Raw genomic sequence first — 25,327 nt, forward strand, 5'->3', positions numbered from 1 at the left:
TTGAGAACACTTGGAGGTGACACCTTCTGCGCCGCATGAAAAATGCATTGCCGCGAATGTGTCACCAAACCCAGCGCGCACGTCAATGTCACTTCTCCACGGAAACAATCCATTGTGTTGCTAATCATGCATGCCTCGACTTTATCCGGAGTGACACGCACAAACACAGATAAGGGCTCGGCGCGATCCAATCCCGAGTGGGGGGGATGAGTTCATGACCCATATAATAAACCACAAAAAATGACTTCTTGAGCATTTCACACTGACATTGCACTGTGCTGTGACATTTCTGCTGTTTTTTTTCCTTTCTAAAGGATGTGAAGACGTCTATAATGCTCTTAAAAACAATAATTGTCTTAACACTTAAGTGAAATTCAGGGCACCGAGCACGATATTTTTCTCCGATTCTCGCTTCGAGCAGCAATTATGTGTGATTTCCATCATTGTAAACTATAAAGACTTACTAAAACTATAAAGTGCATCCTCGTGTGAAGTTTATTGAATACACCTCAGGGCTCCGCAGCACTGTGAGAAAAGGAGAAACAGCTATTACGACTCGCATTAAAAAAAAGAATATCAAAACACTTGATTGTTTTGATTGCGTTGGCTTCCTATTATCCGTCTCCCTTTATATTAAAATCAATCTGCCTCTTAGAAATAGGAACCTAGGGGATGCTATATTGTAGTCCCTTGCTTTCAAGGTAGTTTTTTTAGGTTTGATAAACATAATTACATTCTCCCCCGCTGTTCATTCTGTTTCACTTTTAAATTTTAGGTGAATACATTGAACAATATTTGTTTTGCCCAGTAGTAAAGCATGAATATTACTTGGAAGCCAGTCAAAAGCTGCAATGTGCTAATTCCTGGCCTCGCTGCACTGTATGCTTCCTGATAACGGGTAGTCGGCCATTGGCATTGACATTGCCTCTATAGAGAATTTCCACAGAAAAGGGAATCCACAACCAAATGGGCTTTCTGTCAGGTTGGCCGTGACCTATAGGCATTGTTCTGCATTTGCAAACAGGAAGTATTTAAAAGGCTGTCCTTGTGTGTTAGGATGACGGCCCTCTTCCATCACGGATATCACAAAATTATTCTTATCCTTACCTGAGTTTGATTTTCCAGTGACAAAGCTCTTGACTGCAAATATTTGATCTCAGCGCTGACTTGAACGCCACCGCAGGGAGTCGGGAAGTTTTATTACTGTTCGCCGTGGAAATAGCCTGATCGGCGATAGTGTCTCTAAAAATAATGAAAATGAACCAAAGGAAGAGTGCTCGCTGTGATAGTACAGAGACCCTGGAAGGCTCTGGGTTTATTATTTTCTTTATTTAATTTTTTAACGACCCTGTAGTCTCGCAATAAACGTTGTATTCCCTCATAATATCTTGCCAATACGTCTTGCATTCCCTCTTCAAAACCTGCGTGGCATAACTCGCTGTCTTGGCTGAAGTTAATGGGAGCGTGGAGTTTATTTAGTAGTCTGAACAATAATCAAATCCACCACCAGTAGCTGCAGCTGTGCTCACAGCCAGTGGCTGGATACTGTTAGTAATAAGAGAACTTAATGTCGTAATGAGAAATAAATGCACAACGTGTGCACATCATCTACCCTGTGTAGTAGCTGTAGAGCGTTTCCCTGAACTGGACCAACACCTGGACTGTTATGTGGGATCAGGGGGGAATGCTAATAATATTGTGAGATAACGCAAAACTTAATTGGAGTGGTTCCGGGGGGAAGAAAATGTCCAGAATTACTCTTCAGGGAATGGGTTTGATTCGCTACGCCAAGCAATTTTTTTAAAATGCCACTGTGCTGTAAGAATCAACTTGTCAGACAATCAATTATTGCTAATGATATCAAACATTATCTATTTACAAGAGAGACCTGGCCATAACATCGGTGATCAATCAGCCGATTATGTTCTCAATTAACGGATTAATCACTTGGTCTAAAAAATGAGGCAAACGGTCTGAGGCAGCATCTTTAATTTGCCAAACCACATAGAAGTTTGATTTACTCTCATAGAAGCAAACCATCAAATTAATCAATTAAGTGACCAATTGTTTCAGCTCTACATTCAATGTAAAAACACATGGTATACTTTGGAAATTGGTCATCGATGTGGTGTTTTACAATTTCAGGTTTGTGGTAGCATCGTTTAAGGAAATGATGGGTTACGGCCATCGTGGTGCAACAGAGAATTATGCCTCAAATTTTCGGCGAAACAGCGAGGGAGGCTGGAGACGACTCCTGATTTAAAAAATAATAAAATAGTTTTATTTTGAGTTTCCTTTGAAAATCTGGCGAGAGAGAGGAGGGGTACCACTTACTGTTCCAAAACTAGACGGGTGGGCATGGGAGTACGCTACCGAGGTCAGCGTCACAAAGCGTGGTGCTACTTCAGTGGATAATTAAACCCTTTGAGAAATCTGCTTCTTCTTTCCTCTCTGATATGCATGTACGGTACACAGAAACACAAATCAGCTCCTCAGTATAACGCAAGACACACTCGCACGCCATTCTTTTCTCTCTCGCCCACGCTCACAATTAAAAACAAACAGTTCATTCTCCCGCTTCATTTTTCTCATTTCAAGTAACACAGCGGGGACATGTTAAAGGGCAGATATTAAATCTAAATCTACCCCGGTGAAAAATCTCCACCTTTTATTTACTGGATTATACGAGTGGTTTTGCATTTTTCTAAATTAGCAACAAATCCTTTTGTGACCATTCCCAAAGCGTTCAATAAGGGTTGAGATTGATTACCTCAGCTTTCAGAAAGCCAATGAAAATCAACCTGCAGAGACCCAGTTTGAAACTTGCTCATGATGAGGAATCAATCGGTGTGAACATTTTGTCACCTTTATTTTATGTTTTGTCAAAGTTATATTATTGGCAAGTGATAATGAATTTGCAAAGCAGGGGGCTGTGTTGTTGGTGCATGCCTTCACTTTCAGACGACAAGCCTTTTAATGCAGGAAATTGCCTAATTGCTACTCTACTTTTCATAGAGTACACGTGTGTCGCAGTACAATTGTTTAAACATCATCTGCAGGCAAGTAAAACGAGCAGAGGAAGATTGGAGTTTTATCTAATATAAATCTGAGCTGCTGTCTTCTTGAATTTTAGCCCCTTCATATCAGATGAGTAAATACAGATGTCGGCTTCCAAGATGATGAAAAGCGAGCAGACTAGCAGTGGCTTTTCATTTCTGTTCCTTTCTTCTTTCTCACAGCTACTGTTCTCACATTTTTTACATTCTGCCGCCTCTCTCGAGAAACACTGCAGTTATTTTGCAGCCTTTGACACCTTACAATAAAATCACAAATCCAACATAAAGCATGTCTTGATGAATCTGGATCTATTGAGGAAGGTCTGCATAATTGGGCACAGGAGTGCATAAACCTAGAAGCTCTGCTGCAGGGTAAATGTTTTTCTTTCAGCAGCCTGTTCAATGGAGACAGATCATTGTTGCTAATTATTTTATTTTTTTAAGAACTCCCTGGTTATGGCTCTGTGACCTGAGGAGAAGCCCTTCAATTCTGGCATTTAATCGGCAAAAAAAGAGGAGAAATGTCATATATACATCGGATACATCGGAAAACGGTAAAACAAAAAGAAAAAGAAAACACATTCCCCACTTACCTTGATAACCTGTTCATCTGTTGACTTGCATTCCACGGACTCCGTTACGTCAGAGACCGCTCCGTCTGTTCCTACGGTAACTACCTTTACTGGCACGGCCACCGTTCGCCCATTGAGGACAGCTGTGTTAAGGATCTCCGTGTCCTGCAAGCGAAAACGGGAAGACACACGAATCAACACACTGATTAATTAAATGTGATTTATCAAGGTTTCCTGTCATTGTCTTTGTTGGAATAGGCATAATCAACATCTGCAGATTTCTAAGCACTGACGGCAACAAATACCTAGTTAGGAGAGTTATTCTGAAGCTTTTATGTGAAAGATATAGTTACTTTTTAGGGGCTTTTATTTTGAAAAACGACATCCATCCCTTGTCTCCCGATAACACAGTAGTGAGCGTGTTTTATATAGGGAGGTTATTACAAATATGTTTTTGTGTGTCTGCATGTGTTTCTGTGTTGCCATGGTGATGTGAAAGTGAAAAATACCTTGTATGTCATTAAAACTTTTAAGAACAAAGTCAACAAAACATTGTAAGAAATGGAGCTGCATTATGTTTACTACAAAACATAGTCATACTGTTGTAGTTATAATAACGACTAAAAGTAAAGTGTTACCCCTATATAAGTCACAATGGATACAAAAATAGAACCAGATATGTCATCCTTTATTCAGTGCATTCTTCTTCCTTGTCAAGACCCCTCTGCCTCCATTACTCACAATGCAACTCGCCCAGCAACAGTTCAATTTGAGATTCGGGTGTCATGCTAGTAGCAGGAAAGGTAGACTTTATCCGTTGGCCTCAAGCAGACAGGAGTGAAATCTTAAACAGGTGACATCACTTGAGGACATTTGTCAGATTTCGCACAGCTCCCTCCAGAGCAACAACAGGCTTTATACAATTTGTCCTCAGATAGTCTTCCTACAAATCACTACAATCATTTGCAGTAGACTCATGACTCTGGAACGACCTCCCGGAGGAGATCAGGCAGGCCGGCTTCTTCTTTCAAACCTCTCTTAAAAACCCACTTTTTTTTAGCAATTGCTTTCTCTTGAATTGGACATTCTTCTCTTTTTCTTAACATGTTTTTCTGACTATAATCCATACCTTGACATTTATTATTATTATTATTATTATTAGAATCTATTACAGCTAATCCCCTGAACTCCTCAAGTGGAACAACCCCCCCAAACATGGACAATAATACTATATGTGAAATTGCAGGCATGAAAGAGATATCACAAGATGCTCTTGAGAACTGAAGGCCTTATAGAGGAGAAGGAGGAAGATAATGAGATCAATTAAGACAACGTCTGGTAATCCTCGAGCTCTGGGTGTGTTGGTTGTACAGAGGATATGCTGTAACAGTGGCTCCTGCTCATCAGAGCTTAGTTTCAATAAAAGACTACTAAGAGGCCTAAACCTTTGAAAGGCAAAGGGAAACGGGTCTCCAGACAGCTCTTTGTTCATTAAGACTGGCGCCTCACTGTTTGCTTTGTTTCTTCAACCTCATACTTTTTTGAGAAAAAAAAAAAAATCTGTAATTTAAGCTCCACTGTAGATAAAGGAATTCCACGGCTATCAATAAGAGACCTTCTCTGCTTTGTTTGTTTCGCACATCACTTTTTTTCTGTTATTTGATAGCTCTTTCTGATATCCGTCTTTTCTGTGTTACTTTTTTTATTGGAAAAATGATTATATAAAATGACTATTTTAGTGCGGAGAGCGTTGCTTTCTCTAGGCCAACGACGGTCACACAACAGGCTGATGTTTAATAAAACATTTAAATTCCCTTTGAATTGAAATGAGGAGCAAACCTAAGGTACCATACGTTACCAGCCAGATTAGGGCTTTCCCCATTCTTACCTAAGGCACAATCTCCATGAGGGGACTCAAACAAACATGTGCACTTATTATTTAAAGCATATGAATGTAGCACCAACAGGGCTCTAAATATTTAGCCATTGGCGTCTCCCTCTTCTGTAAACTGTCCCTTCACTTCCCTGTCGTTTCCCTTCTGTCTGCGGATCGCTGCTATTAGAGTTGAACGTTCTATTTACAACCGCCAGCAGGCGAAGCAACAGTGTCGCTCTGCTTCAGTACCATGGACAGCAACACATCTGCATACACACACACACACACACACACACACACACACTACACACCACAGACACGCTACACACATTACATTGACTTACCCCAACCTTAGCCTGAAACCAAGTCTTACATGAAAGGTAAAATATGCACACACACACACACACACACACACACACACACACATATCCCTTTATAAAAAAAAATAAATAAATACTTACTCGGGGACACGCTTACTGTCCACCATGGCTTTTATTGAGTGTCTCTTTAAAATAAGCAATGCCATCCAATCACAACATTCCTCTGAGCTGCAGGTGACCCAAAGCTTTTCTTAAACATTATTTTAAATGACTGTCATAGTTTTTCCATGTATGAATTTGTGTGCCCTGACACGAGAAATAAAAAAATTGTCCCCGGAAGATGCGGAAGCAGGGAAGACATGATGTATTCTGGTAAAAGAGAGCTTTTCCCTGCTTGTTCTGTACGCTGGTGCAAAGTCATTAGGCTCCTAATGGCTTTGAAGTGTCCCGATAATGCCATACAAACCTGTCAGCGTTTGGTAGAAGTGCTAAAGCTTATAGGCCTGTTGGGAGTTTAGAAAACAGAGAGTATACCATCCCTCCGTCCCTGGGTGTAAATATGAGAGTGAATCGCATCTCGCAAACTACATCTAAATGGCATTTTACGTACATTGTATGCTATAAAGTGGACGCTCGCCATCTGAGACCTTCCATCAAGCATCATCCCTGTTCCAACAATTAATGTCTTTGCTCATAATTATATGATAAGACGGTATGTACGGTCTCTGGAGGCTGTTCTGTACATTTACCGTGCTTCTCACTCATTCAGCCATTAACACAACACCGTGAAAAGAGAGGCCTTGTGTGTTATAGAGGCTGTGTTGTGCCTCAAAAGAATTTAATATTTAGTGAGCTTAGATAAAATGCACATGGTCGCAAACACTCAAGCGCTTGCTTGTCTGGGATAAGGTCATTTTAGTGAGACAGCTGGAGTGACGCATGAGGCACAAAAGGTAGTATTTACTTTCCATGATATTTGCCCACAGCCTCCAGCATCTCATGGCTGTCTATTACTCTCCTTGGGGGGTGATGAAGAGTCCAGATACATGTCCTATTCATGGAGCCTATTTGTACACAATGCAGACAAACACTCATGTCTCCAAATGGCTCCACATGTGCACACATGACACACACACGTGCACACACACACACAAGCCCTCGCTGCCCCGGCTCATAGAGTAAGAGGCATGGCTCTCTCCTCACACAGCAGCTTATCTTAACAACCTCTCATTGCAGTCCACGGAAGACAGCGAGAGAGGAGAAGAAAGACGGCGAGAGAGGGAGGAATCGATAAAAGGCCATTACGCTCCGGTGCAGCCAGGGTAAAAAGGTGGAGTGTGTGGGGGCTGATATGGTTGTGGATGAATGATGTGTAAAGGTAGCTGACGACCTATAGAAGCAGCTTTCCGTGGGACAGAACTCGATGTATTCCTGAGATGTGGCGACTGGGGATGGACGATGCTCCTAATCACGTCATTTCTCAGTTTGCATGATGATGTTTTGTCTGGAAACGAATACTTTAAACCTTTGGGATCATGCACAGTTGTTTGTAGGCATTAGCATTCCTTTTAAAACCACAAATTTGTACATGAAATGTATCAGGGATGACTGAGTCATCTCACTGGTCTGCAGTTTACAGCGGTGCCAAGCTACAGATTCAGCATCCATGTTTGGCTCGCCACAAGGTACGAGATCATTTCACCACGCGAGTGTGTTGGCGGTTTCCCCCGATAAATCAGAGAAGAAGTTAAACCAGAGTATCATGCCAGGTGTGCGCTGAACAAATATCAACAAAATATCTTTTTTCTGCCTCATTTCCATCTGTTAGGCTCTAATTATGATACGAGGTCCAGTTGAAATCTCCACTAATGATGCTCAGAATTATTCAGTTCATTAATTACTCTGTTATTATTTCGAAAAGCACCAAAAAAGACAAAGGATCAGTAAAGTTCTGGGTACTGTATATTCAGAAAGTACGTCCTGTTCTTACATTTCCTGGTAAGAATATAATGTACCGTCACACCCCTCAATGGTCTTATCAAAGGGAAAGCAGGGAGACATCTGAGAACACCGGCCGCCTATTTATTATTCATTGACTGAATAGGTGAACCACAGCTCAACCATTCACTAACCGGCTAATCGGCCCTACAATGCTTGTGACTAGGATTTATATTGCCTGTGTGGCACTCTTGGCTATTCAGTATCAATTATCAATAAAAAGTCTATTCCATCCAGCACCTATACAGTCTCACTGCCACTCACACACATCTGAACATCACCCAGCCTATAGCAGGAGATAAAGTGAAGGCAGAGGAATCAACACCTCTGAAGGATCCCCCTCCCCCCACCACCACCACCACTCTTTTTTAGAAATAGCGATACGACAGCAGGGGAAAGCGGTGTTCATAGAATGTAATCTTTTTATGGTTATGGCTCAGGAAAAAGGCACAGGAGCCAAGTTATTCTGCACTGGGATGTTGAAGTCTGAGAGAAGCCGGAGCGAGGTGCTGATAACGGAAATGACGAGGGTTGTGATAGAAATGGTGCGAAAAAAGAAAATTACTTTTGAAGAGTGAAGAAGATGTCAGTCATTTCAGACGGAAATGTTAAACTTTTTTAATCGTTAGATTTAAGAGAAGTTTAAAGTGCAGTGCTGAGTGTAGATTAATAAAATAATATTATTAGGATAATTTACTTAGATCATGTTGTGTTTATTCCATGTTTATGCTATGTTTATGCTATGTTTATGCGTTAAAAATGCACTTGCCACTTAAAGTTAAAATACGCTGAGTAATCAGCTCCTGTGTCTCCACTGGTTAACACAAACACAGCAGCTATAACACAATGCAGCCGTATTAGCAAATAAAGAGTTGGGGGGCAATGTGGAGGCATGTTGCCACGGCCAGGAGTAAGAAATACCATTATTGATTATTAAATCAGGACCTGCAGTGATTTATACTCTCCTCATTAATTGGATATTGATTTATTACGTAACCTGTTGGCCTGACAATCTGTTGGATTTTGTTATTGTGTACTGTGAGCTCTGAATACTTTTAGTGAGATTAAATATTAAGCCTGCGTTTTTTTTGTTTTTTTTCCCCCCTCCTCGTACTTTCTCACTCTTTACCATCAGGCGAGGAAATGCCAAAGTCAGCAGTGGTAAATCGGCCGCCTCTGATACAGCCTGTCCACATTCAGAGGGCTCCTCTCCTGTTTTCTGGCGGCCATTTGATTAGATTAAGCCAGCGGAGCCGCACTGGGCTGAACCCTGGTGCCCCGGCAGGCTGATGTAGAAGAGACTCAGAGCCAGACTGACGGAGTGGGGGGAGATGGTGACGGAAGACGAGCCAGCGAAAAAATAAAAAATAAACAAACACGCGACAACAAATTACAGAATGGACAGACTTAGCCTCAAAGTAAAGCCTGACTGACGTTCATAGAAGCTGCTTCCTGGGCCGGAGAGGAAGAAGAGAGATGTTAGGTGGCAGGAGTGAAATGGAGTGTGTGTGTGTGTGATTCATTCGGGAGAGTGTTGCTCTTCCTCTGCAACACTGCTTCATATTCACAGGTACGAACGTGCACGCTCGCTGCGACTCCCACTCCGGCCACAGAGCAACTGCAGTGGAGCAAATGAGGCTTATCTAAATTGCTCGAAGGCAGCTTGCCCAACATTTTTTTTTTTTTTTTTTTTTTAAGCGAGAGCGGCGAGCTTCTCGTTTCTGATGTGTGTGGGAGTCCGGATTGTGGATTTTTCACACTCATCCGCACATGTTTCTCGGTAAAATGAATGGACCTGCGTTCGTCAGGCGGCCAGATACGCGACGGGAAATGAACGATAACGCTGCCCGATGTTTTTCTGCTTGTGCAAATAAGCAGCCAGTATGTCAACTTGTTTCCTTGGCCCCCAAATGGCTGAAAAAAATCAGTAAATGCAGATTTAAATGTACTCACTTTACCACAGTTGCCGCTGAGCAAATCAACAGGAAAAACTATTTTGCTAATTAATGACCAAAGTCATTTTTAGTTGAGGCTGGCAAACAATTAAAGCTCAAGAAAATCAGCAGATTAATTAGTTACAGCTGAAATACACAGTGGTCGCACAAAGGGGGTCTATATGGGATGTTGATGAAGTGGTAAGTAAAGCACTATAGAAAATGAATACATAGATATTGTTATTTTAGTCATTTTAGTACCATCATGCATGGTAGCCTTAATGTAAAACAAATATCGGAGTGATCAGCCTCGAAACTCGGGGATCACTCCGGCTCTAATGCAGGTATGTTTATATCTGAGAGAGAAAGCATCCATTTAGAGTACATTTAATAATCCTGTAAGTGTTGTTGGGCTGTCTTTATGTTGATCCGTCCCTCCATCAGCACGTCTGCCTCTCTCAGACTTGCATTGTCGGGGATAAACAAGACGCAGGGATAAGAAACGAGCAGAAGGGGGAGAATTAATGTTGTCAAAATGCAGAGAAGAAACAGTGCAGTGATTCAGAGGCGCATATATACACAAGAGGATTTAATGAAGCTATAAGGGGCATTATGGCCGCATGCAGATGGCTAATGCTGCCTTGAGGACACTTAGCATGCCGGTGGATAGCCTCACTGCACAGCCTATTAGTGGTCTGCCGGGCCGTTTCCAAATACAGTTCCTGACAGCGTGACAGTGTGACTGATGGCAGCCTGCTTGAATACTGCTGACCGGCCCTGATGCTGCGACAGGCACTGTGTGTGTGTGTGTGACTCACAGATATGAGGGGCCGCTTTCTTTTTCACTTATTTGTTTCTCTGTGGCCGTGGAGGATGCAACGTGTTACAGATCCCGTCGTCCGACCACCGCCGGTACACAGGAAGCTGCGATTTGGCCAAAAGAAAATGTTGAGCTTCCTAATGGGCCCTGATTGTAATGTTATGTGACTGTGAGAACAAAGCTAGTGTAATTGAGTTTGAAATGGACTGAGTTGTTTTCAGAGGCGATGAATAAAATGCTAATGATAGCATTTGGGATGTACTGTAAAGAGCTATGGGGCCCTCACTGTCTCTTTTAATGAGGGGGGGGGGAAAGAGACGCGGTGTGGCGGGGGAGGGCGATCAAAAATTCATGGGAGGATGCAGTAAAAGTCTCTCCGTCGGCCTTGTGTGTCAGTCTACACGGTTTTGTGGCTATTAAATGTATTGATTTAAATAATTCCAAAGAGTGCGTTGTAATCTGAGAGGTAACAGTCTCTAAACGATGAGCTACAGTACCACAACCATGGGATCTGTTATTGAATTTTCAAAATGCATTCGTTTGTAGTTTTCTAATACGAGAATGTTTCAATATCAAGTTTTAATAATAAGCGCGGCAATCTCTTTTATTGTGTTCCAATAGAGAATAATGATACATATAATATTCCTGATGTGTGTAATTATCTCATCGCAATGCCAGAATGGTTCTTCTCATTTCCATAAAAAGATAATTGAATTTAAAGTCATAGCATTACTGGCTTTGGGTGAATGTGAGTCACATTCAGCAAACAACTAGAATTCGATTGGACTAAATCATCCTGGGAAAGCATCTGTTCTGAAGTGGCTCCGTCCACGGCTACAGGACGGACACGCAAATCACGTAATCAGCATCGGCTGCTGCAATTCCAGTCAGTTCACACCCGCCGTCGAGGCAAGGATGAGTCCTGCTGTGTTTACATAGCCTGTGCATGTGTGTGCTTCTCCGTGGGAGTGCAGGGCCAGAGGCCATCGCAGAGAGATGGGTTTCATTGAACAGAAGTGTCTGGCATCCTGTACACAAACGAGCTCCGCTGCCGAGTGCCAGCGATGATTTGGTGTCTGCCTACGAGTTTCTGCCGCCGAGGGTGAAGATTGATGTCAACGAATGCCTGGTTTAATCAAACTATTTGTTGACGCTGACTCATCTGCCTTTAAAACGTGTGTGCTGTTTAGAGGTGCGGCGTACTCGCTGGCTGATGAAACGTTGTGCCAATGGACGTCGTGTGATACGCTCGGAAGTGTGTGCAAAATGATGGAGTTCTCGAATGTCTCCGTGCTCGGATGGCAGCGTTTTAAGGCTTTGCTTTGGATTATGTAGAATTTAAAGGGGCAGTCCGTAACATGTCTGTGCATTAAAACATCAAAGACGATTGTATTGATGTGGATTCAGAGATGTCACCGGGTAGGGGTGTGATGATTCTCCAAATGCAAGATTCCATTTTGCTTCCATTTTAAGGTCACGATTTGATTAAATTTTTTCAATTCAAACTTTTTTTTTTATTGTTACACTATGATATACAACAAATGGTTAAATATGATGATCGTCATGAGCTTTTCCTTCTTCCATCACTACCCCGACAGATGTTTTGCTATTCAGCCTAATAACCTATTTATTCCCAATATTGATCTTATTCCCCATTACTAAAGTGTTCCAGTCCCTCCTCATCTTTTGTGATTATGAGTTGGTCAATAAGCATCAGCTCAAGTTGTTTGTCTGAGTGAGACACATGCTATTCTTGGCCATGTGTACTGGAGCTTTGTTTACAGCTGAGCTGTGTGGCTCTTAATGTACCAGATGAACATTGAGCTGGTTTATGTTCCATTAAGTCATCAATATACTGCATATGCTGACAATCAAATTGGTGATTGAAGTTTAAAATCAATATTACAATCATTAAATTACTCAAATTGAGCCTTTGATGTCAGATAATCCAATATAGTCTCAAGACAATCGACTCCATCTAGATGGTTTTATCCGTCTTATTTTGGACTGCTTTGTGATTGCACAGTATTTTTTTACTATGTTATCATTTTTGTTTGCTCTATAAAACTGTTGCAAATGGAAATGCTGCATTTTCAGATTCAGCGCTTTGTCTGTATATTAAGTGAAAGAATCTCCCAATTAAAAAAAGAAGAAACATACCAGCATTGACAAAGAAAGCTGTTCACTTTTAAAAAGACATTAAAAGTTGAATAATGTAGTCAAAGTCTAAAGGCTACCCTGCTGGCCAGAAGCCATAAATCAGCAGTGAACGGCTGCCTCACCAAATTGTCATAATAAAAGTTTATGAAGTGCTCAAGGACATTTTGATTTTTTTACGTGGCTATTATCAGTGAGGAAAATTGAAACTATTCTTATCACTTTGCAGCACACTGAGTGGTTTTCTTTCACTTTAGAAAAAACAATTTACATTGTCATTATCATAATACAATTAGCAATCTGAAACCGCTCGCTAATTCGACAATGTTTCGACTCTCTGAATCCAAACTCAATTAACTTCCCTGTCAGAAAAGTCTTTCCTGAGAATTAAAAAGAGCAAGCGGTTTGTTAAAAAACATATTTGCCCTTGGCTTTGTAAGGGGCCAATAGATAAGTAATTGTGTTATATTTTCTTCAATCGCTAATAAAGTCATATTAATAAACCATGCCGTTCAGATGTCAAAAGCTCACAGAAAGGGACAATCAAGTTCTGAAAAGAACGACCTTTGATTTGAAAGCTTAGAAGAGAGCAGAGGATGGTTTTCGACAAAATGACCTCTGTCTGTATCAAGTTGTATTTTTAAGAACATTTTGGTATTCTTATCGTACCAGTGTGCCTCCTAACGTCAGATAACTGTAAAAAATCCAGCGTGAACATGATGAATTCCACCTGTGTGTATTAATGAGTTCATGGGGATTTCTGTTTTCATTGGCATAATTAACGCCCCAATAATCCATGTTAAGCTATGCATTCTGGCCCCATGCGTCCTATATTGGAACGCTGCTTCCGGGAGATCCATAAAGGGAGGCCTATCATTTTTTAACAGTGTCAGCAGCAGAATTAAGGGACCTGCTCAAGCCAAGAAATGGGGATAAATAACGAGTGCTGTTCGTGCCGTGTCACCTGAGGGCCGGACCGGCACTGAAGTAAAGAAGAAACGGTTTGACGCGAAAAGACGTCTCACCGTGCGAAGTGACAGATGATGACAGGATAATAATTTAAGTCTTTTGGCACTTTGAGATGTTCATATTGTCTTATAGCGTTATTGGCAATTATATCCAATTTAAATGAATGGTGATATACTGTAGGTGATATGAATATATTAGAATTATATTAAGCTGAAATTTGAATGGTAGAGTCAAACACGATTATGTTAATTATGATGTATAATTAGTTTGTTTAGTAGTGTTTTCAAACTCTTCAAAGTAATTAAATATGCAATCTATTAGCCATTAGCTTTTTCTGTCGCTATGGTTTCCCCCTTCTCTATTGCTTCTACAGTTGGGAGGTTAGAGAGTATCGTGACAGTGACACATTTCTCATTGTGTTGACTCTACTGCAGCACACTGGATCTGGCATGAAACCGTGGAGTCTCAGCTTCGAGTTGAGGGTGTTTATATCTGCATCAGATGATCGTATGCCCTAGAGAGATGTATTTCTTCAGGAAACTGAGAGTCCCTGTGGCAAGTTCTTGTTAACTTTTTTCATCCATTCCAAAATGGCACGGGGCAGGAAGGCTCTACATCACGTGATGAAAGTGTGCCGTAGAGCGATTAATTTAAATTAAATGTGTTGTTGTTCCAAACCAAACCATGAATTCATTGAAAATCGGGAGATTTATACTTATTGAAAATAATCATTAGTTTCAGTCTGATGCAAAATAGTTAAAAATGAGCTTCACCTCAACTACCGTCAAAAATAAAATGCTTTCATATAAAAATGTATTGGTCAGAGAGATATTTTTCCTGTGCCAGTGCATTTTGAATGAGTTTGCTTACATAAAAACAATCTGAATACTCCCTCCGCCACTCAGAACTCAGGTGTGCAAGTCGATATGTAACACCTAAGTGGGCCTGAGTGGGCTCTCTCGCTCCTCTGATCATGTAATAAGCCATAATTATCACAGGAGAACAACGGGATTCTCGGGGCGAGGTCGATAGTGTGAAGTGCGAAGTGCAGGGGAAATTACATCTGACAACTGGGTTCTAATTAGCCTCTCTTGCACCTTTTTTCCGACCATGTCTCAAAAGTAAATATGCTTTTATTGTTCAAGTAGATTTTCCTTTTTTCCATTTTCCATTGGCCTCTGGCAGACCGTGTTGCATGTTGTTACGTTAAAATTTGAAATTACAATTTGGATCACACATCTGCGTACACACAACTCTTCCAACTCCCACAGCTCAAGCACCTACTGCTCACCATGGCGAGTGGCACGATGCCACCCAGGTCCTGCGATGCCAGGCGGATGAGGGTGGGCACCTCGCTGGTCAGCGTGCGCGTTAGCGGATACTCCACCTGCCACGTCACCTCCCTTCCCCCCTGGGTCACAATCAGCCCGTTCACCTCCAGGTCCACCTGCAGCACTCGATGGTAGCCCGGTGCCTCCGCCCTGCGAGGGGCAGAGAGGGAGAAGATGTGTGTCAGTGAGCGGATTCAGATAAAAGATGGAAGTCGGGAAAGGAGACCGCAATTGGAAAGGCACAGTGGAAAGGATAACGAGACCGAGAATAAGGTGGGAGTCGAGAGAAGCGGGAAAATAGATGAGGTCAAGGAAGGAAGAAAAGAAAGAAGCAGAAGAAAAAACACGGAATAGTGTGAAAATGACAGAAAAAAGGATGTGAAGACAGTGAGACTAGATTAGGGGAAAGAGGGTGAGAGTGAAAGGAGGAGATGGTAAGATAATGATGGAAAATAGGGCAGAAATTAAGTTAAAGGTGGAAAGAGAATGACTGACTAAAAATAGAAATGGGGAAGAAGCATCAAGTTAAAGGTGGAAAGAGAGGTAAAGTGATGGTTACCATCCATCAGTCAAAAGGACTGAAAAAACAGCACCTGAGAATGAATTGTATAGTCAGGTTTAAAGAAAGCAACACAAAACATAGTAAGCCTATGAGTAGAGGGTTCCTCTGCTGTATTACATGCAGATGTTGCAGAGAGATACGTGCTATCCCTCATCTCACAGTCTGATATGAAACTAATCACGGCGCTATTGAAATTCATTCTCACATCCACACAGAACCATGATGTTGGCGAAAAAAAGCAATTTATTTTTTCCTCTAACAGTATGGAGCTTCTCTTGCAGAGATTGTTGGGGCCGAGCAAATAATTTTCTCTGCTGATGGAGATGCAAACAAAGCATAAAACAAAACAACAACCCCCCAAAAAAATAAAAAAATAAAAAATGCATTGCAATTGGAAACAAAAACCCCTCCAAACTTATTTGATTTGCTGAGCGCTAGGTTTGATCAAGCCGGCGCTTCATCCCTCAGGTGTTCTTTGTCGCAGCCGGAACTCAATGCGACACCTTTTTTTCTCACGACAAACAGCGACACAGACGCTGTCTTGAAAAATACAATTTGCACTCGGGGAACCTGGAAGTGGCTCGGAGAGGTAAACATTCATGTTGCGCAACAGTTCTTGGCAGTAAAAAGGAAATCCAAAGAGGTAGAAGATGTACGTGTTGTGGCTGTAGTGTAAACATACATTTAATGTATAGAATTTTCTATTTGTCCTGAGCAGCATGTTTGTTGTTTGCTTGTAAAACAAATAAAATGAGCCTGGAGAGAGCTAGGGGGAGGGGGGGCATTGAGGGTAAGATCCAAGGTTCTCCTTGAACATGTTTTGGCCAAGCCTGTATTTAAAACTCCCCCAACTATGTGTTCGCACTTCAGACGCCAGCCTCACTTCAAAGTGCAGATTTAAGGACCCGCTCTGGTAGAAAAGTATCGTAAAGGGGAGAGCAGTTTTGGAAGCTGAGTCGTAGTGGATGAAAACAGCTTGGATAGCAATTCTGGGTCAGGCCCGAAAAAAAAAGGCTCTTCTGTTTCAGTGGGTAATGTTCTGAATTATACTAAATATGTTTCCAAATGCCACTGAGAAGCTTTGGCTCGGGGCGATCAGAGGTTAATATCGCTCTGAATCTGTTGTGTTTTTGTGTTTTTATACATAAAAACACATTTGTAAAACTTCTATCGCACTAGCAAATCAACTTAAACTAAAGGATTAAGGTGTTTGGTGTTTTTGGAAAAAAAAAGAAAATCCTTCGAAATCAACAAGGAATTTCTGGTACTTAATTACTAATGAATCTCATCTACAATGTCACATACGTCATCCTGTCGCCTTAATTACCCAGTAGAGCACCGAATGTTTATTAATTCACGGCTCAAAAAAGTCCCCAATAAATGCCATATTATTTACTCCTGTTTGAATCATTCTTGCCAAAAAGAAATTACAGTGCCCATCTGTTTAAGGAAATGACTGAAAGGAAAACTATATATTTTTTCAAGATTATTTGATTATTGTCGGAACTAGCAGGTGCGGGGGTTATAGCACCACAGGGGGAAAGTGGAAGTCGGCATTATTGAGAGCCAGACTCTCCCGCTGTCGGTTGTTAGTTCTGATTTTTTAATGGGTCCCCAGTTGGATTTGAAGTGGGAATGTTGCAAGTGGTGGTTGCCGTCTTAACCCCTAATTCACAGCGTTGCACTTAATGTGGAAAGTATATCAATTAATGCCTCAATAATTATTCATTAGCCAATGTTTTTTAAAAAAAAAATACAATCAAGGTATTATATCCATCTATCTGCAAAAGATATGTGGGAACGAATGAATGTATGTATGTAATGCAGGGATGGGATACCACCCCTTTGACATTTTTGTCAAATGTTCTACATTTCCATTGCTTCTTATACTGTGGAAGTAACCAAATCATCTATCATCTCACCAAAATCCAAAGCATTGCCAAAACTTCCTGCTAAAATGATGACATAACCCAGAGAAAACATGAAACGACTGTTAGAACATGAGAAATATTATGTTTGTGCTTTTAACAACCATGTTTTCACATGGGACGCCTTTTACAAATTTCTAGGCTAATATTTGCTCTTTGAAAATCCATTTCCTTTTTTTTTTTTTCGGTTTAAGTTAAACTTCAAAAGAGGAATGGACGAACTGCCGAGAGCAAACATCTCCTTCGACTGCAGTTAGATTGTAGTCTTACACGTTACTTATAATATGTGGCTTTTAGGTGCACGGCTGTGGAGCTCTGTCCGTCCGTCAGTCTCTTTTTCCTGTTTGGTTTCTCCCACGGAGCGGCGGGGATATCCTCCGCTGCCTGACGACATCAGGGACAGCAGTGATTATGTGGTTTACGCTCATAGTGTACAATTACAGCCGAATCAATTGCTATACAATGAAGCTGCAAACAATCACGGCTTTAGTGCTGAATACTACGAAACCCCACTCCTCCGCTCCCTATTCAATTCCTTTTTTTCTGTTGTCTTTATTAATGTCTTCTTTGCTTGTCCCTGCTCTTTATTCCCCATCTCCTCCCCCCCCCTCCCTCTTTGAACTTAATCGTCTGGCTCCCCTGCAGTGTTACGTTGCTCCCAATAGAGGGCAGTTCGCCCTCTCTCTCCCCCCTTGGACCAGCATGCGTTTGGGATGATGAATGTCTGCATCCTGCCGGTCTGAGAGGTCAGCCCACTTCCTCCGTGTCTCATTAGGAACATAACCGCTCCATGTGCCCTTTTCTCAGCCAGATTACCATACGATTCACTACACTGGCTGGCAGCTATCATTTCCCCCTGCCCCGAGGTGGACGCAGAGAGCGAGACAAAACGCCTGAGCGGAAATGGGGTTGAAAGGGCCACAATAAAAGCAAAAAACTGTCTCCTGGGAGCACAGAACTGGCTGTGCCGCTACAAAAGCGACGCGGTGACAATACCCGTGGTATATCAGAGCGGGTTTGTTGTGGTGAAATGAGGTGGAAAACCAGTCGTGTCATTTTTTTTTTTGAGGAGGCTTTTGAGGTATCTCCATTTGTCAGTCCTATTGTTGGGTGTGAAAGCACAAACGGAGGGGGTAAAAAAAAAAAAAGGTAAAAGGAGCCACTCAAAGGAAAATGTGTGCACACTTTCAATTCTGTAAGATACGTTTCAAACACGCCCTTGTCGTAACAAAGAGTGGCTCCAAGCTGGGAAGAAGCGGCAAGAAGAAAATGACAAGAATGAAATTCCTTTTGTTCAGAAATAGGAAAATGAAAGTGGAGCTAAGCAACACAAAAACCCTGTGTTTCCCTCTTTACACCTCTGTGGGTATGTGGCTCTGAGAAAAAGGTAGAAAGAGGGAAAAAAGTAAGCTGTCTCCTTTATGGAGACCCAAGGGGGTTCCTTTCATACATAGCAATGATTTGGTTAACACTGACAAAAACGATACATCAAAGACCTGAATTTATTTCAACACGGTGAATTGATAGTGAGTCCAACAATAGAGGGGGAGACCTGTGTGTGTTTGTGTGTACAGTAGTATGTGTTTGTATGTACTAATACCTCAAACAGCTCCGTTCAGGTAAACGTTTCTATTTTTGACCAACATTTAATGACTGAAGACATTTCTAGTATTTTCTATCACTCCGTCTCCTTTGCTGTTATTCCAAACAGCAGATATGTGTTTGTTGTCTCTGAATGAAAGTCCATTATGACTTCCAGCAAACAATATCACAGATTCCTAGAAATCAAGTTGACTTCTTTGTCCAAAATCAATTACAGGCAATCAATTCAATTTACGATAAACATGCACTTTATTCACCATTCAGTTTACTTTCTGTCGGTTATTTCTTCGTGTTTTATCTGGAAAAGCCCCAAAAGCTTTCAGAAGGAGTTAAAACGGTAGGAAACTTTTCCATAAAACTTAATTTTCTGTAATTTTGTCCAATAAATAAATAAGATATAAAAAGGATTCTGTTGGACAGAGTCAGGCTAGCTGATTCTCCCTGCGTCTAGCCATGATGCTATATTAAGCTGATTGATTCTGAGTTTAACCTCCACATGATCATGGTATTGATCTCTGCACTAAAGTGACTAAATACTTCCCAAATTTGTCAAGCCAGGCCTTTAATGGCCAGCTCATTGTGCACTGGAGATGTTTGGATAATATAATGTATGTCTTTCTTGCTCTCTGAGTGACCCGCATGTGATGTCATGGATGATCTGCTTTTGCAGCGGTTTTAATTATTTGTAGTTCACTTACCCTCCAGCTGTTTCTGTATTTGGACTCTCGAATAAATACATTTGTGATTCTAATCAGGTTCGAAGATCTCCCGGGAAATCCGATAATATCTCTAATGAATGAAACCGTATGTCAACAGGAGCTCCATCTGCTGCTTACTACGCTGTAGTTATAAAGGTCACAGCGCATTAATAGGGGAGACTACCTCTAGACTACTGTAGTTCATCCCAAGTGTGTGTATAATGAGGTAATTTAGCCTAATGTTGGCCAGTTGGGGGTCATTGGATGATGATAAATCAGGACCTGGTGTAGCAGGAGCCACATTTTGTCTGCTGTGCATCCCAAGGGAGCCCAGGTCTAATGTCTCTCTCCGCTGCTAATGAGATCCTATTGAAACCAGCAGAACTCCCGACGCTCCTCTACTGCGCCGGCGAACGGCAGACCTGAGATGCAGCTGAACCAGAATAGTTCGGAGAGGGTTGTCACGGGTGAGTTATTCGGGGCCATCGGAGGCCTGGTACGTTTGATGCAGCGGGGTGACAGAGAAGCAAACAGATCACAGAATAAAAGTGCGAAAATAACTCCAAATTGCGTCTGCGTAATCATGACTCATTCATAGCGAAACGACTTGAAACGAGTGGAATTCCTCCCCATAGACAGCTGAGTGAACTGTATCACGGCGGTTCGTAATACGCGTACGGCGCTCGTAAAATCCTCGCACTAAATCCCCCAAACCTTGTCTAGGTGGACTTGTGGCTCTCCATCCAGTGGCGCCTGTCTCATCTGTGTGGAATGGATGTGTTTATGGAGCGATAAACATTGACATATGACAGACGGATAATGAAAGAGATCATAAAATGAAACCATGTCAAGAGGCAAATCAAACGTAAAATAACCAATTTATGTATGCTGGAGATTTCCCCCAGGATCTATCAAACCTGCGATGACAGCCACGTCCCGGTCGGTGCAGATTAGTTTGCCTTCACAGTGGGCCCGAAGAGTGCAAAAAGGGGGTCGGGGTGCAGAGGGAAAACTGAATAGTGTAGCTCTCCTACTAAATTGCCTTTTTGGTCTGTCTCTTCTTCAATATTTTCTGAAATAACCCCTCTCTGTTATTTCGTTTTGTTTCTGTTGCTGTTGAATTTTGCCTCTCTCAACTGTGTACTGGTCTTTTTTCTTGCTTTTTTTCTGTCCCTTATTTTTTCCCCATATTCCCCTCAAACGGTGTGTGAAATGAGAGGATTCAGGCATCCGGCGTGAAACAGATGCGGTTCCACGCATCGACCGATCAAACCACAGCGTCGCCACTCTATACCGTATCAAGGAAAAAGCCAATCTTTAAAAACAAAGCGGCCGAGAAAACGCAGACATTTCCTGGAAAATTGGGAGATGTTAACATGGTTCAAGAACTCTACGGTTGGCTCATCTTCTAAGAGTCGTATCTAAGTCAGATCAGGATCAGAAATGTCCTAAGATACCATCTACTACCAAAAAAATGTAGGCATACCTGCATATACACTCCACTACATATGATCAAAATCCTCAGTTCAAATGTGATGTATCGATTTAGTATTTACACACTTTTTTAACAGCAGTTTTCTTAGAAAATAGCGCCATTATCATAACAGGCTGCTTGAAACTGTATATGAATTTATCTCAGGGGAGAAAAAAAAACATTAAAGGAATGTTTCAATATTCACCTCAAAATGTAAACCTCAAACGGAAACGGCGTTCACCATCAAACACCGATGGATTTGACAAACAATCTGCCCATACAGCTAAACATCAATGCAGCCAACATTCATGCTGTTTTCATCTGCATAATGTTTAAATTGAAAATGTAAAAAAAGTCCTGTGACCTCCTGTGACCATCAGCAGGTCAAAGCTTTCCCTTATTGAAATGTGACATATCTCAAAATCTACTCTGGACCTCATGATGAACTGTGATTACTTGAGTGACCCCAGAACTTCTCATCATCAGGTTAGAAATTAAAATGTATCCAATACTGAGGTTTGTGACCAGATATCCACAGAATTAATTCCTTCAGCCTCATCAGTTTGTCATCATGCTAACCCATCAAACTAATCTGGTGATCATAGTAAACATCAATGATGCTTAATCTCTGCATGTCACGGAGCTGCTAGGTTAGAGAAAGATGCTGAAAATACACATGACACAGGACTTTCACCCGGGAGGACGCTGTTCGTGTGAAACCAAAACGCAACATTGACTTATTTAACCGTACTTTTGTTACATTACATATTTAAATCCAAATCCGTAAATATAACATACTTTTCTTGCCTAAACTAAAAGCTCTTTTGTTTCAATTTCAATCCACAACGTTAAGTTTCCCTTTTCACAGCATTGGAGGTGCAAGTTGGCCCTCTGAGTGTTAGTGCTTATAGTACATAGTTACAGTAACCTATAATAAGACCACACTTAAGAAGTGTTTTTCACTTTAGAGTAAAAAACACATGGTTTTAGATCTGCAGTAGCCTGTAATAAAAACACACTTTAGAAGTGAAAAAAAAAAAAAAAAACTGGCAGTTAGGGTTTTTCTTCAATGCATAGGCCAAAGCAAATGATGACTTTTTTGGAGATGAGAGTGTTCACCTTCATAGTAGTCTCACTGATGTGCTGTTTAGGTACGCATCGTGGAAATAACGCTGATTATAAATTGCGTACAGGGAGTACCGCAGCTAGTTTGTATCCCCAAAAATAAAATGCTTTTAACCTCTCAAAACAGAAATAAATGCCTCTGTAAACCCTTTGATCATAAGTGTTTACTTTACCTCTGAGTCGGCTACGCTGGGGTGCCAGATTAAAGAATTTGCAGAGGTGCGGAGAAATGTGTTTTTCCTTCCCTATCTGGATATATCATGTCTCAAATGGGTGGGTTTCTTGACAATCGAGGCGTTGAGAGCTCATTCGACGCCTGCATCAGAGCCACTCGCTATCCTTGATCACCTTTTTTAAACTTGTCTTGCTCCAAACGGCTCTCAAAAGCCAGCTGGTGGTTATGAGTCACGCTTCACACACTGATTACAATAGAACACAATCAATCGGCGTCTAAACGGCATCTTCCATCCCCGTATTGATTTTCTGTGAGCCGTAGAAGTGTTAGTCAAATTCTCCAGAGGGGCTACGGTGCTCATCCTCTTATCCTGGACAATAAGATCAACTCAGTGCAACTGGCTTATGCACCCCCTCCTTCTCTTGGAGTTGAAACCCTCCGCCAGAAATTACATTTTCTTCTTTTCCTTGTTACTCTCATATCTACACAAAGATGACAAGGGATTAGATCAAGTTGTCCTTTTCATTACATGCCTGTCAGCTGCGGCCTGCTGCTGTTGAATCTCACAATGAGCATGAATTTATGCTTTATGGATCTATTTGATCCCATTTGCTTGGAGTTTTCCTTTTATATATACACTTTCCACTCTCCTTCTGTTTGCTTTCAGCTTACTGCTCCCCATGCTTCGTCCATCCCCCCACCTTTTTCTCTGTTGTGATTCAATCTGTGTGCAGTTATAACGTCGAACGAAGGCCAAACAGAGCATTTAAATGATCAAAATGAAGTATTTTACCCGCACTCCATCTGATGATGTGACTTTTAGCAGAGTGTACAGCATTGGTCTAAGCACTAGCCACAAGAAGTATGGAACTTTTGACTGATACATTCCTGTGAAAGACTTTCCTCCATTTCAATGGTCTGTAAATACAACTTCTTGAAATGGATCATTCCAAATTGGAAGCTACACCGTTTGCTTTTGTGGATGGTCATGCCACTCTGCATTTACTCTTCATTAGCAATTCAGAACGGCTCGGTTTTTCCCATTTCCCGCAGGGGCTGTAATGGTGAAACGGTGACGAATAGACGAGCAGATCAAATACGCTAAATCAGGCTGGCAACGCCACAGACACTATGTCCACGTGTTTCTACAGTCCGTGGACATGTGTTCAACACAATCACAATCAAAGCCCCGCTACAATGGAGTGCACAACATGTGGGTGGAATTTATGTACAAATAAGCAATGATGAGCATTAATAAATCATTTGCGGTTAATGCAATAAGCCCTCTGGCTATCATGTAAATGAAGTGGCTTTGGGGATTAGCTCTCTGAGGAACTTTTATTTTCATCAGTGTTGAGTGGCGGTGTGCTTGCTTGAGAGCTTTCGTGGCACACAGATATTTATAGGTATAAATTTGTCACTGTGTGACTGATTTTTACTTCTAGAGACGAGTGTAAATGGGAATTTCCATCTGGTTACATGGTAGGTTTCTTTTTCTTTAGTTTTATGTTTGCATATTCACAGGTTAAAATGATCAATAAGGCATATCTGCATTTATTTGCACTGATGCAAATTAACAGCATAATGAACTGTTCATTTGGATCTTCCATTGTTCCAGAGGCATATTCTCAGCTGTGGTCACCCCACGAAGACCTTGTTTATTCTGAAATGCAGAAAGCTGTGTCCTCTAGCTACAGGTTCAATTTTTTCTTTTAAATGGATACAATTTTAAAATTGATCTACAGGGTTTCTGAAACATGGGTGTTTTTCTTTGAAAACTGCTAAAACAGGGTTCTAAACTAACTTTTTCCACTGGTCGTAAAAAAGGGGGAGAGGGGAGGGGAGGACCACCACCACCACCACCAATCCCTAGAGTCATGTTTGCAGGCCCTCTCCCCTTAAATGCCGGTGTTCTTGATCTTAAAATACCACAAAAGAGTTTTGGCTGAAAAGAGCTTTCTGTATTTGAAAGCACATTTTATTTATAAGCCTGATTTTCCATGTTTACAAACTACCTATTGGAGCTTTTTAGCTCGGCTTGGGTTGCCGTCTCATTAAAATGCATCAGGGTCTTATGTATAATTTACATGCATCATCTATGCAACACTATTTATGAACCCTTTAGCCAGATATGTTACCTTGAACAGTTTCATCGGTGACACCGGCTTGATTTGTGTCCACAAATCCCCCTCTCTGCCTCTCTGTCACACACTTGTAGGCACAGATAAAAGGAGGGAATAGGCATGAAACCCGCATGCATGCGCACACCCCAACACAAGCGTAAATAAACAACCTGCTTGCTGGTTCACTTTATCAGATTGGTGTATCTGGACAGGGTTTAATAAGAATTCTGGCCCCGCCGTGACCCCTTGCTGACCTGGAACTCAGTCCTGCTCCCTTGCCTCATTAATCTGTCAAGTAAACAGAACCCTCTCCTCCTCGCCCACTGGACGAGGGAGGGAATTGATGAGAGATGGAGAGGCATGCGGTTCCTTCTTTTGCCATCCCTTCCATTTCTCTCTCTGTGGTGTTAAACCCAACGGTAGAACAAACAACTCTCTAAGGTGTTGGATGTGTCTCCTCACACAAACATACACCGTATTGACAACAATATATCTGAGCTAAATGTATTTACCCCTTAAAGAAAAAGCCCATTTGACCTATACTTTTTGTTTCCGTTGTAGTGTGACGTCTAGCTTTAGCCTCGCTCTATTAGGGCTGCAACTAATG

General features: G+C 41.5%; 1 protein-coding gene across 1 annotated transcript in view; it reads right to left on the bottom strand.

The window, feature by feature from the left end:
* The window catches only part of LOC311029903 (transmembrane protein 132C), a 115,587-nt gene that overhangs the window by 14,255 nt on the left and 76,005 nt on the right, over positions 1-25,327 (bottom strand). Inside the window, exons 5-6 of the mRNA XM_084035308.1 lie at positions 14,994-15,183; positions 3,650-3,793 (exon numbers count right to left, since the gene is read on the bottom strand). Of these exons, the coding sequence (XP_083891434.1) occupies positions 3,650-3,793; positions 14,994-15,183 (334 nt within the window). The remainder of the gene's footprint in view (positions 1-3,649; positions 3,794-14,993; positions 15,184-25,327) is intronic.

This window comes from Eutrigla gurnardus (genome assembly GCF_963514095.1).
Source record: "Eutrigla gurnardus genome assembly, chromosome: 19".
NCBI lineage: Eukaryota > Metazoa > Chordata > Actinopteri > Perciformes > Triglidae > Eutrigla > Eutrigla gurnardus.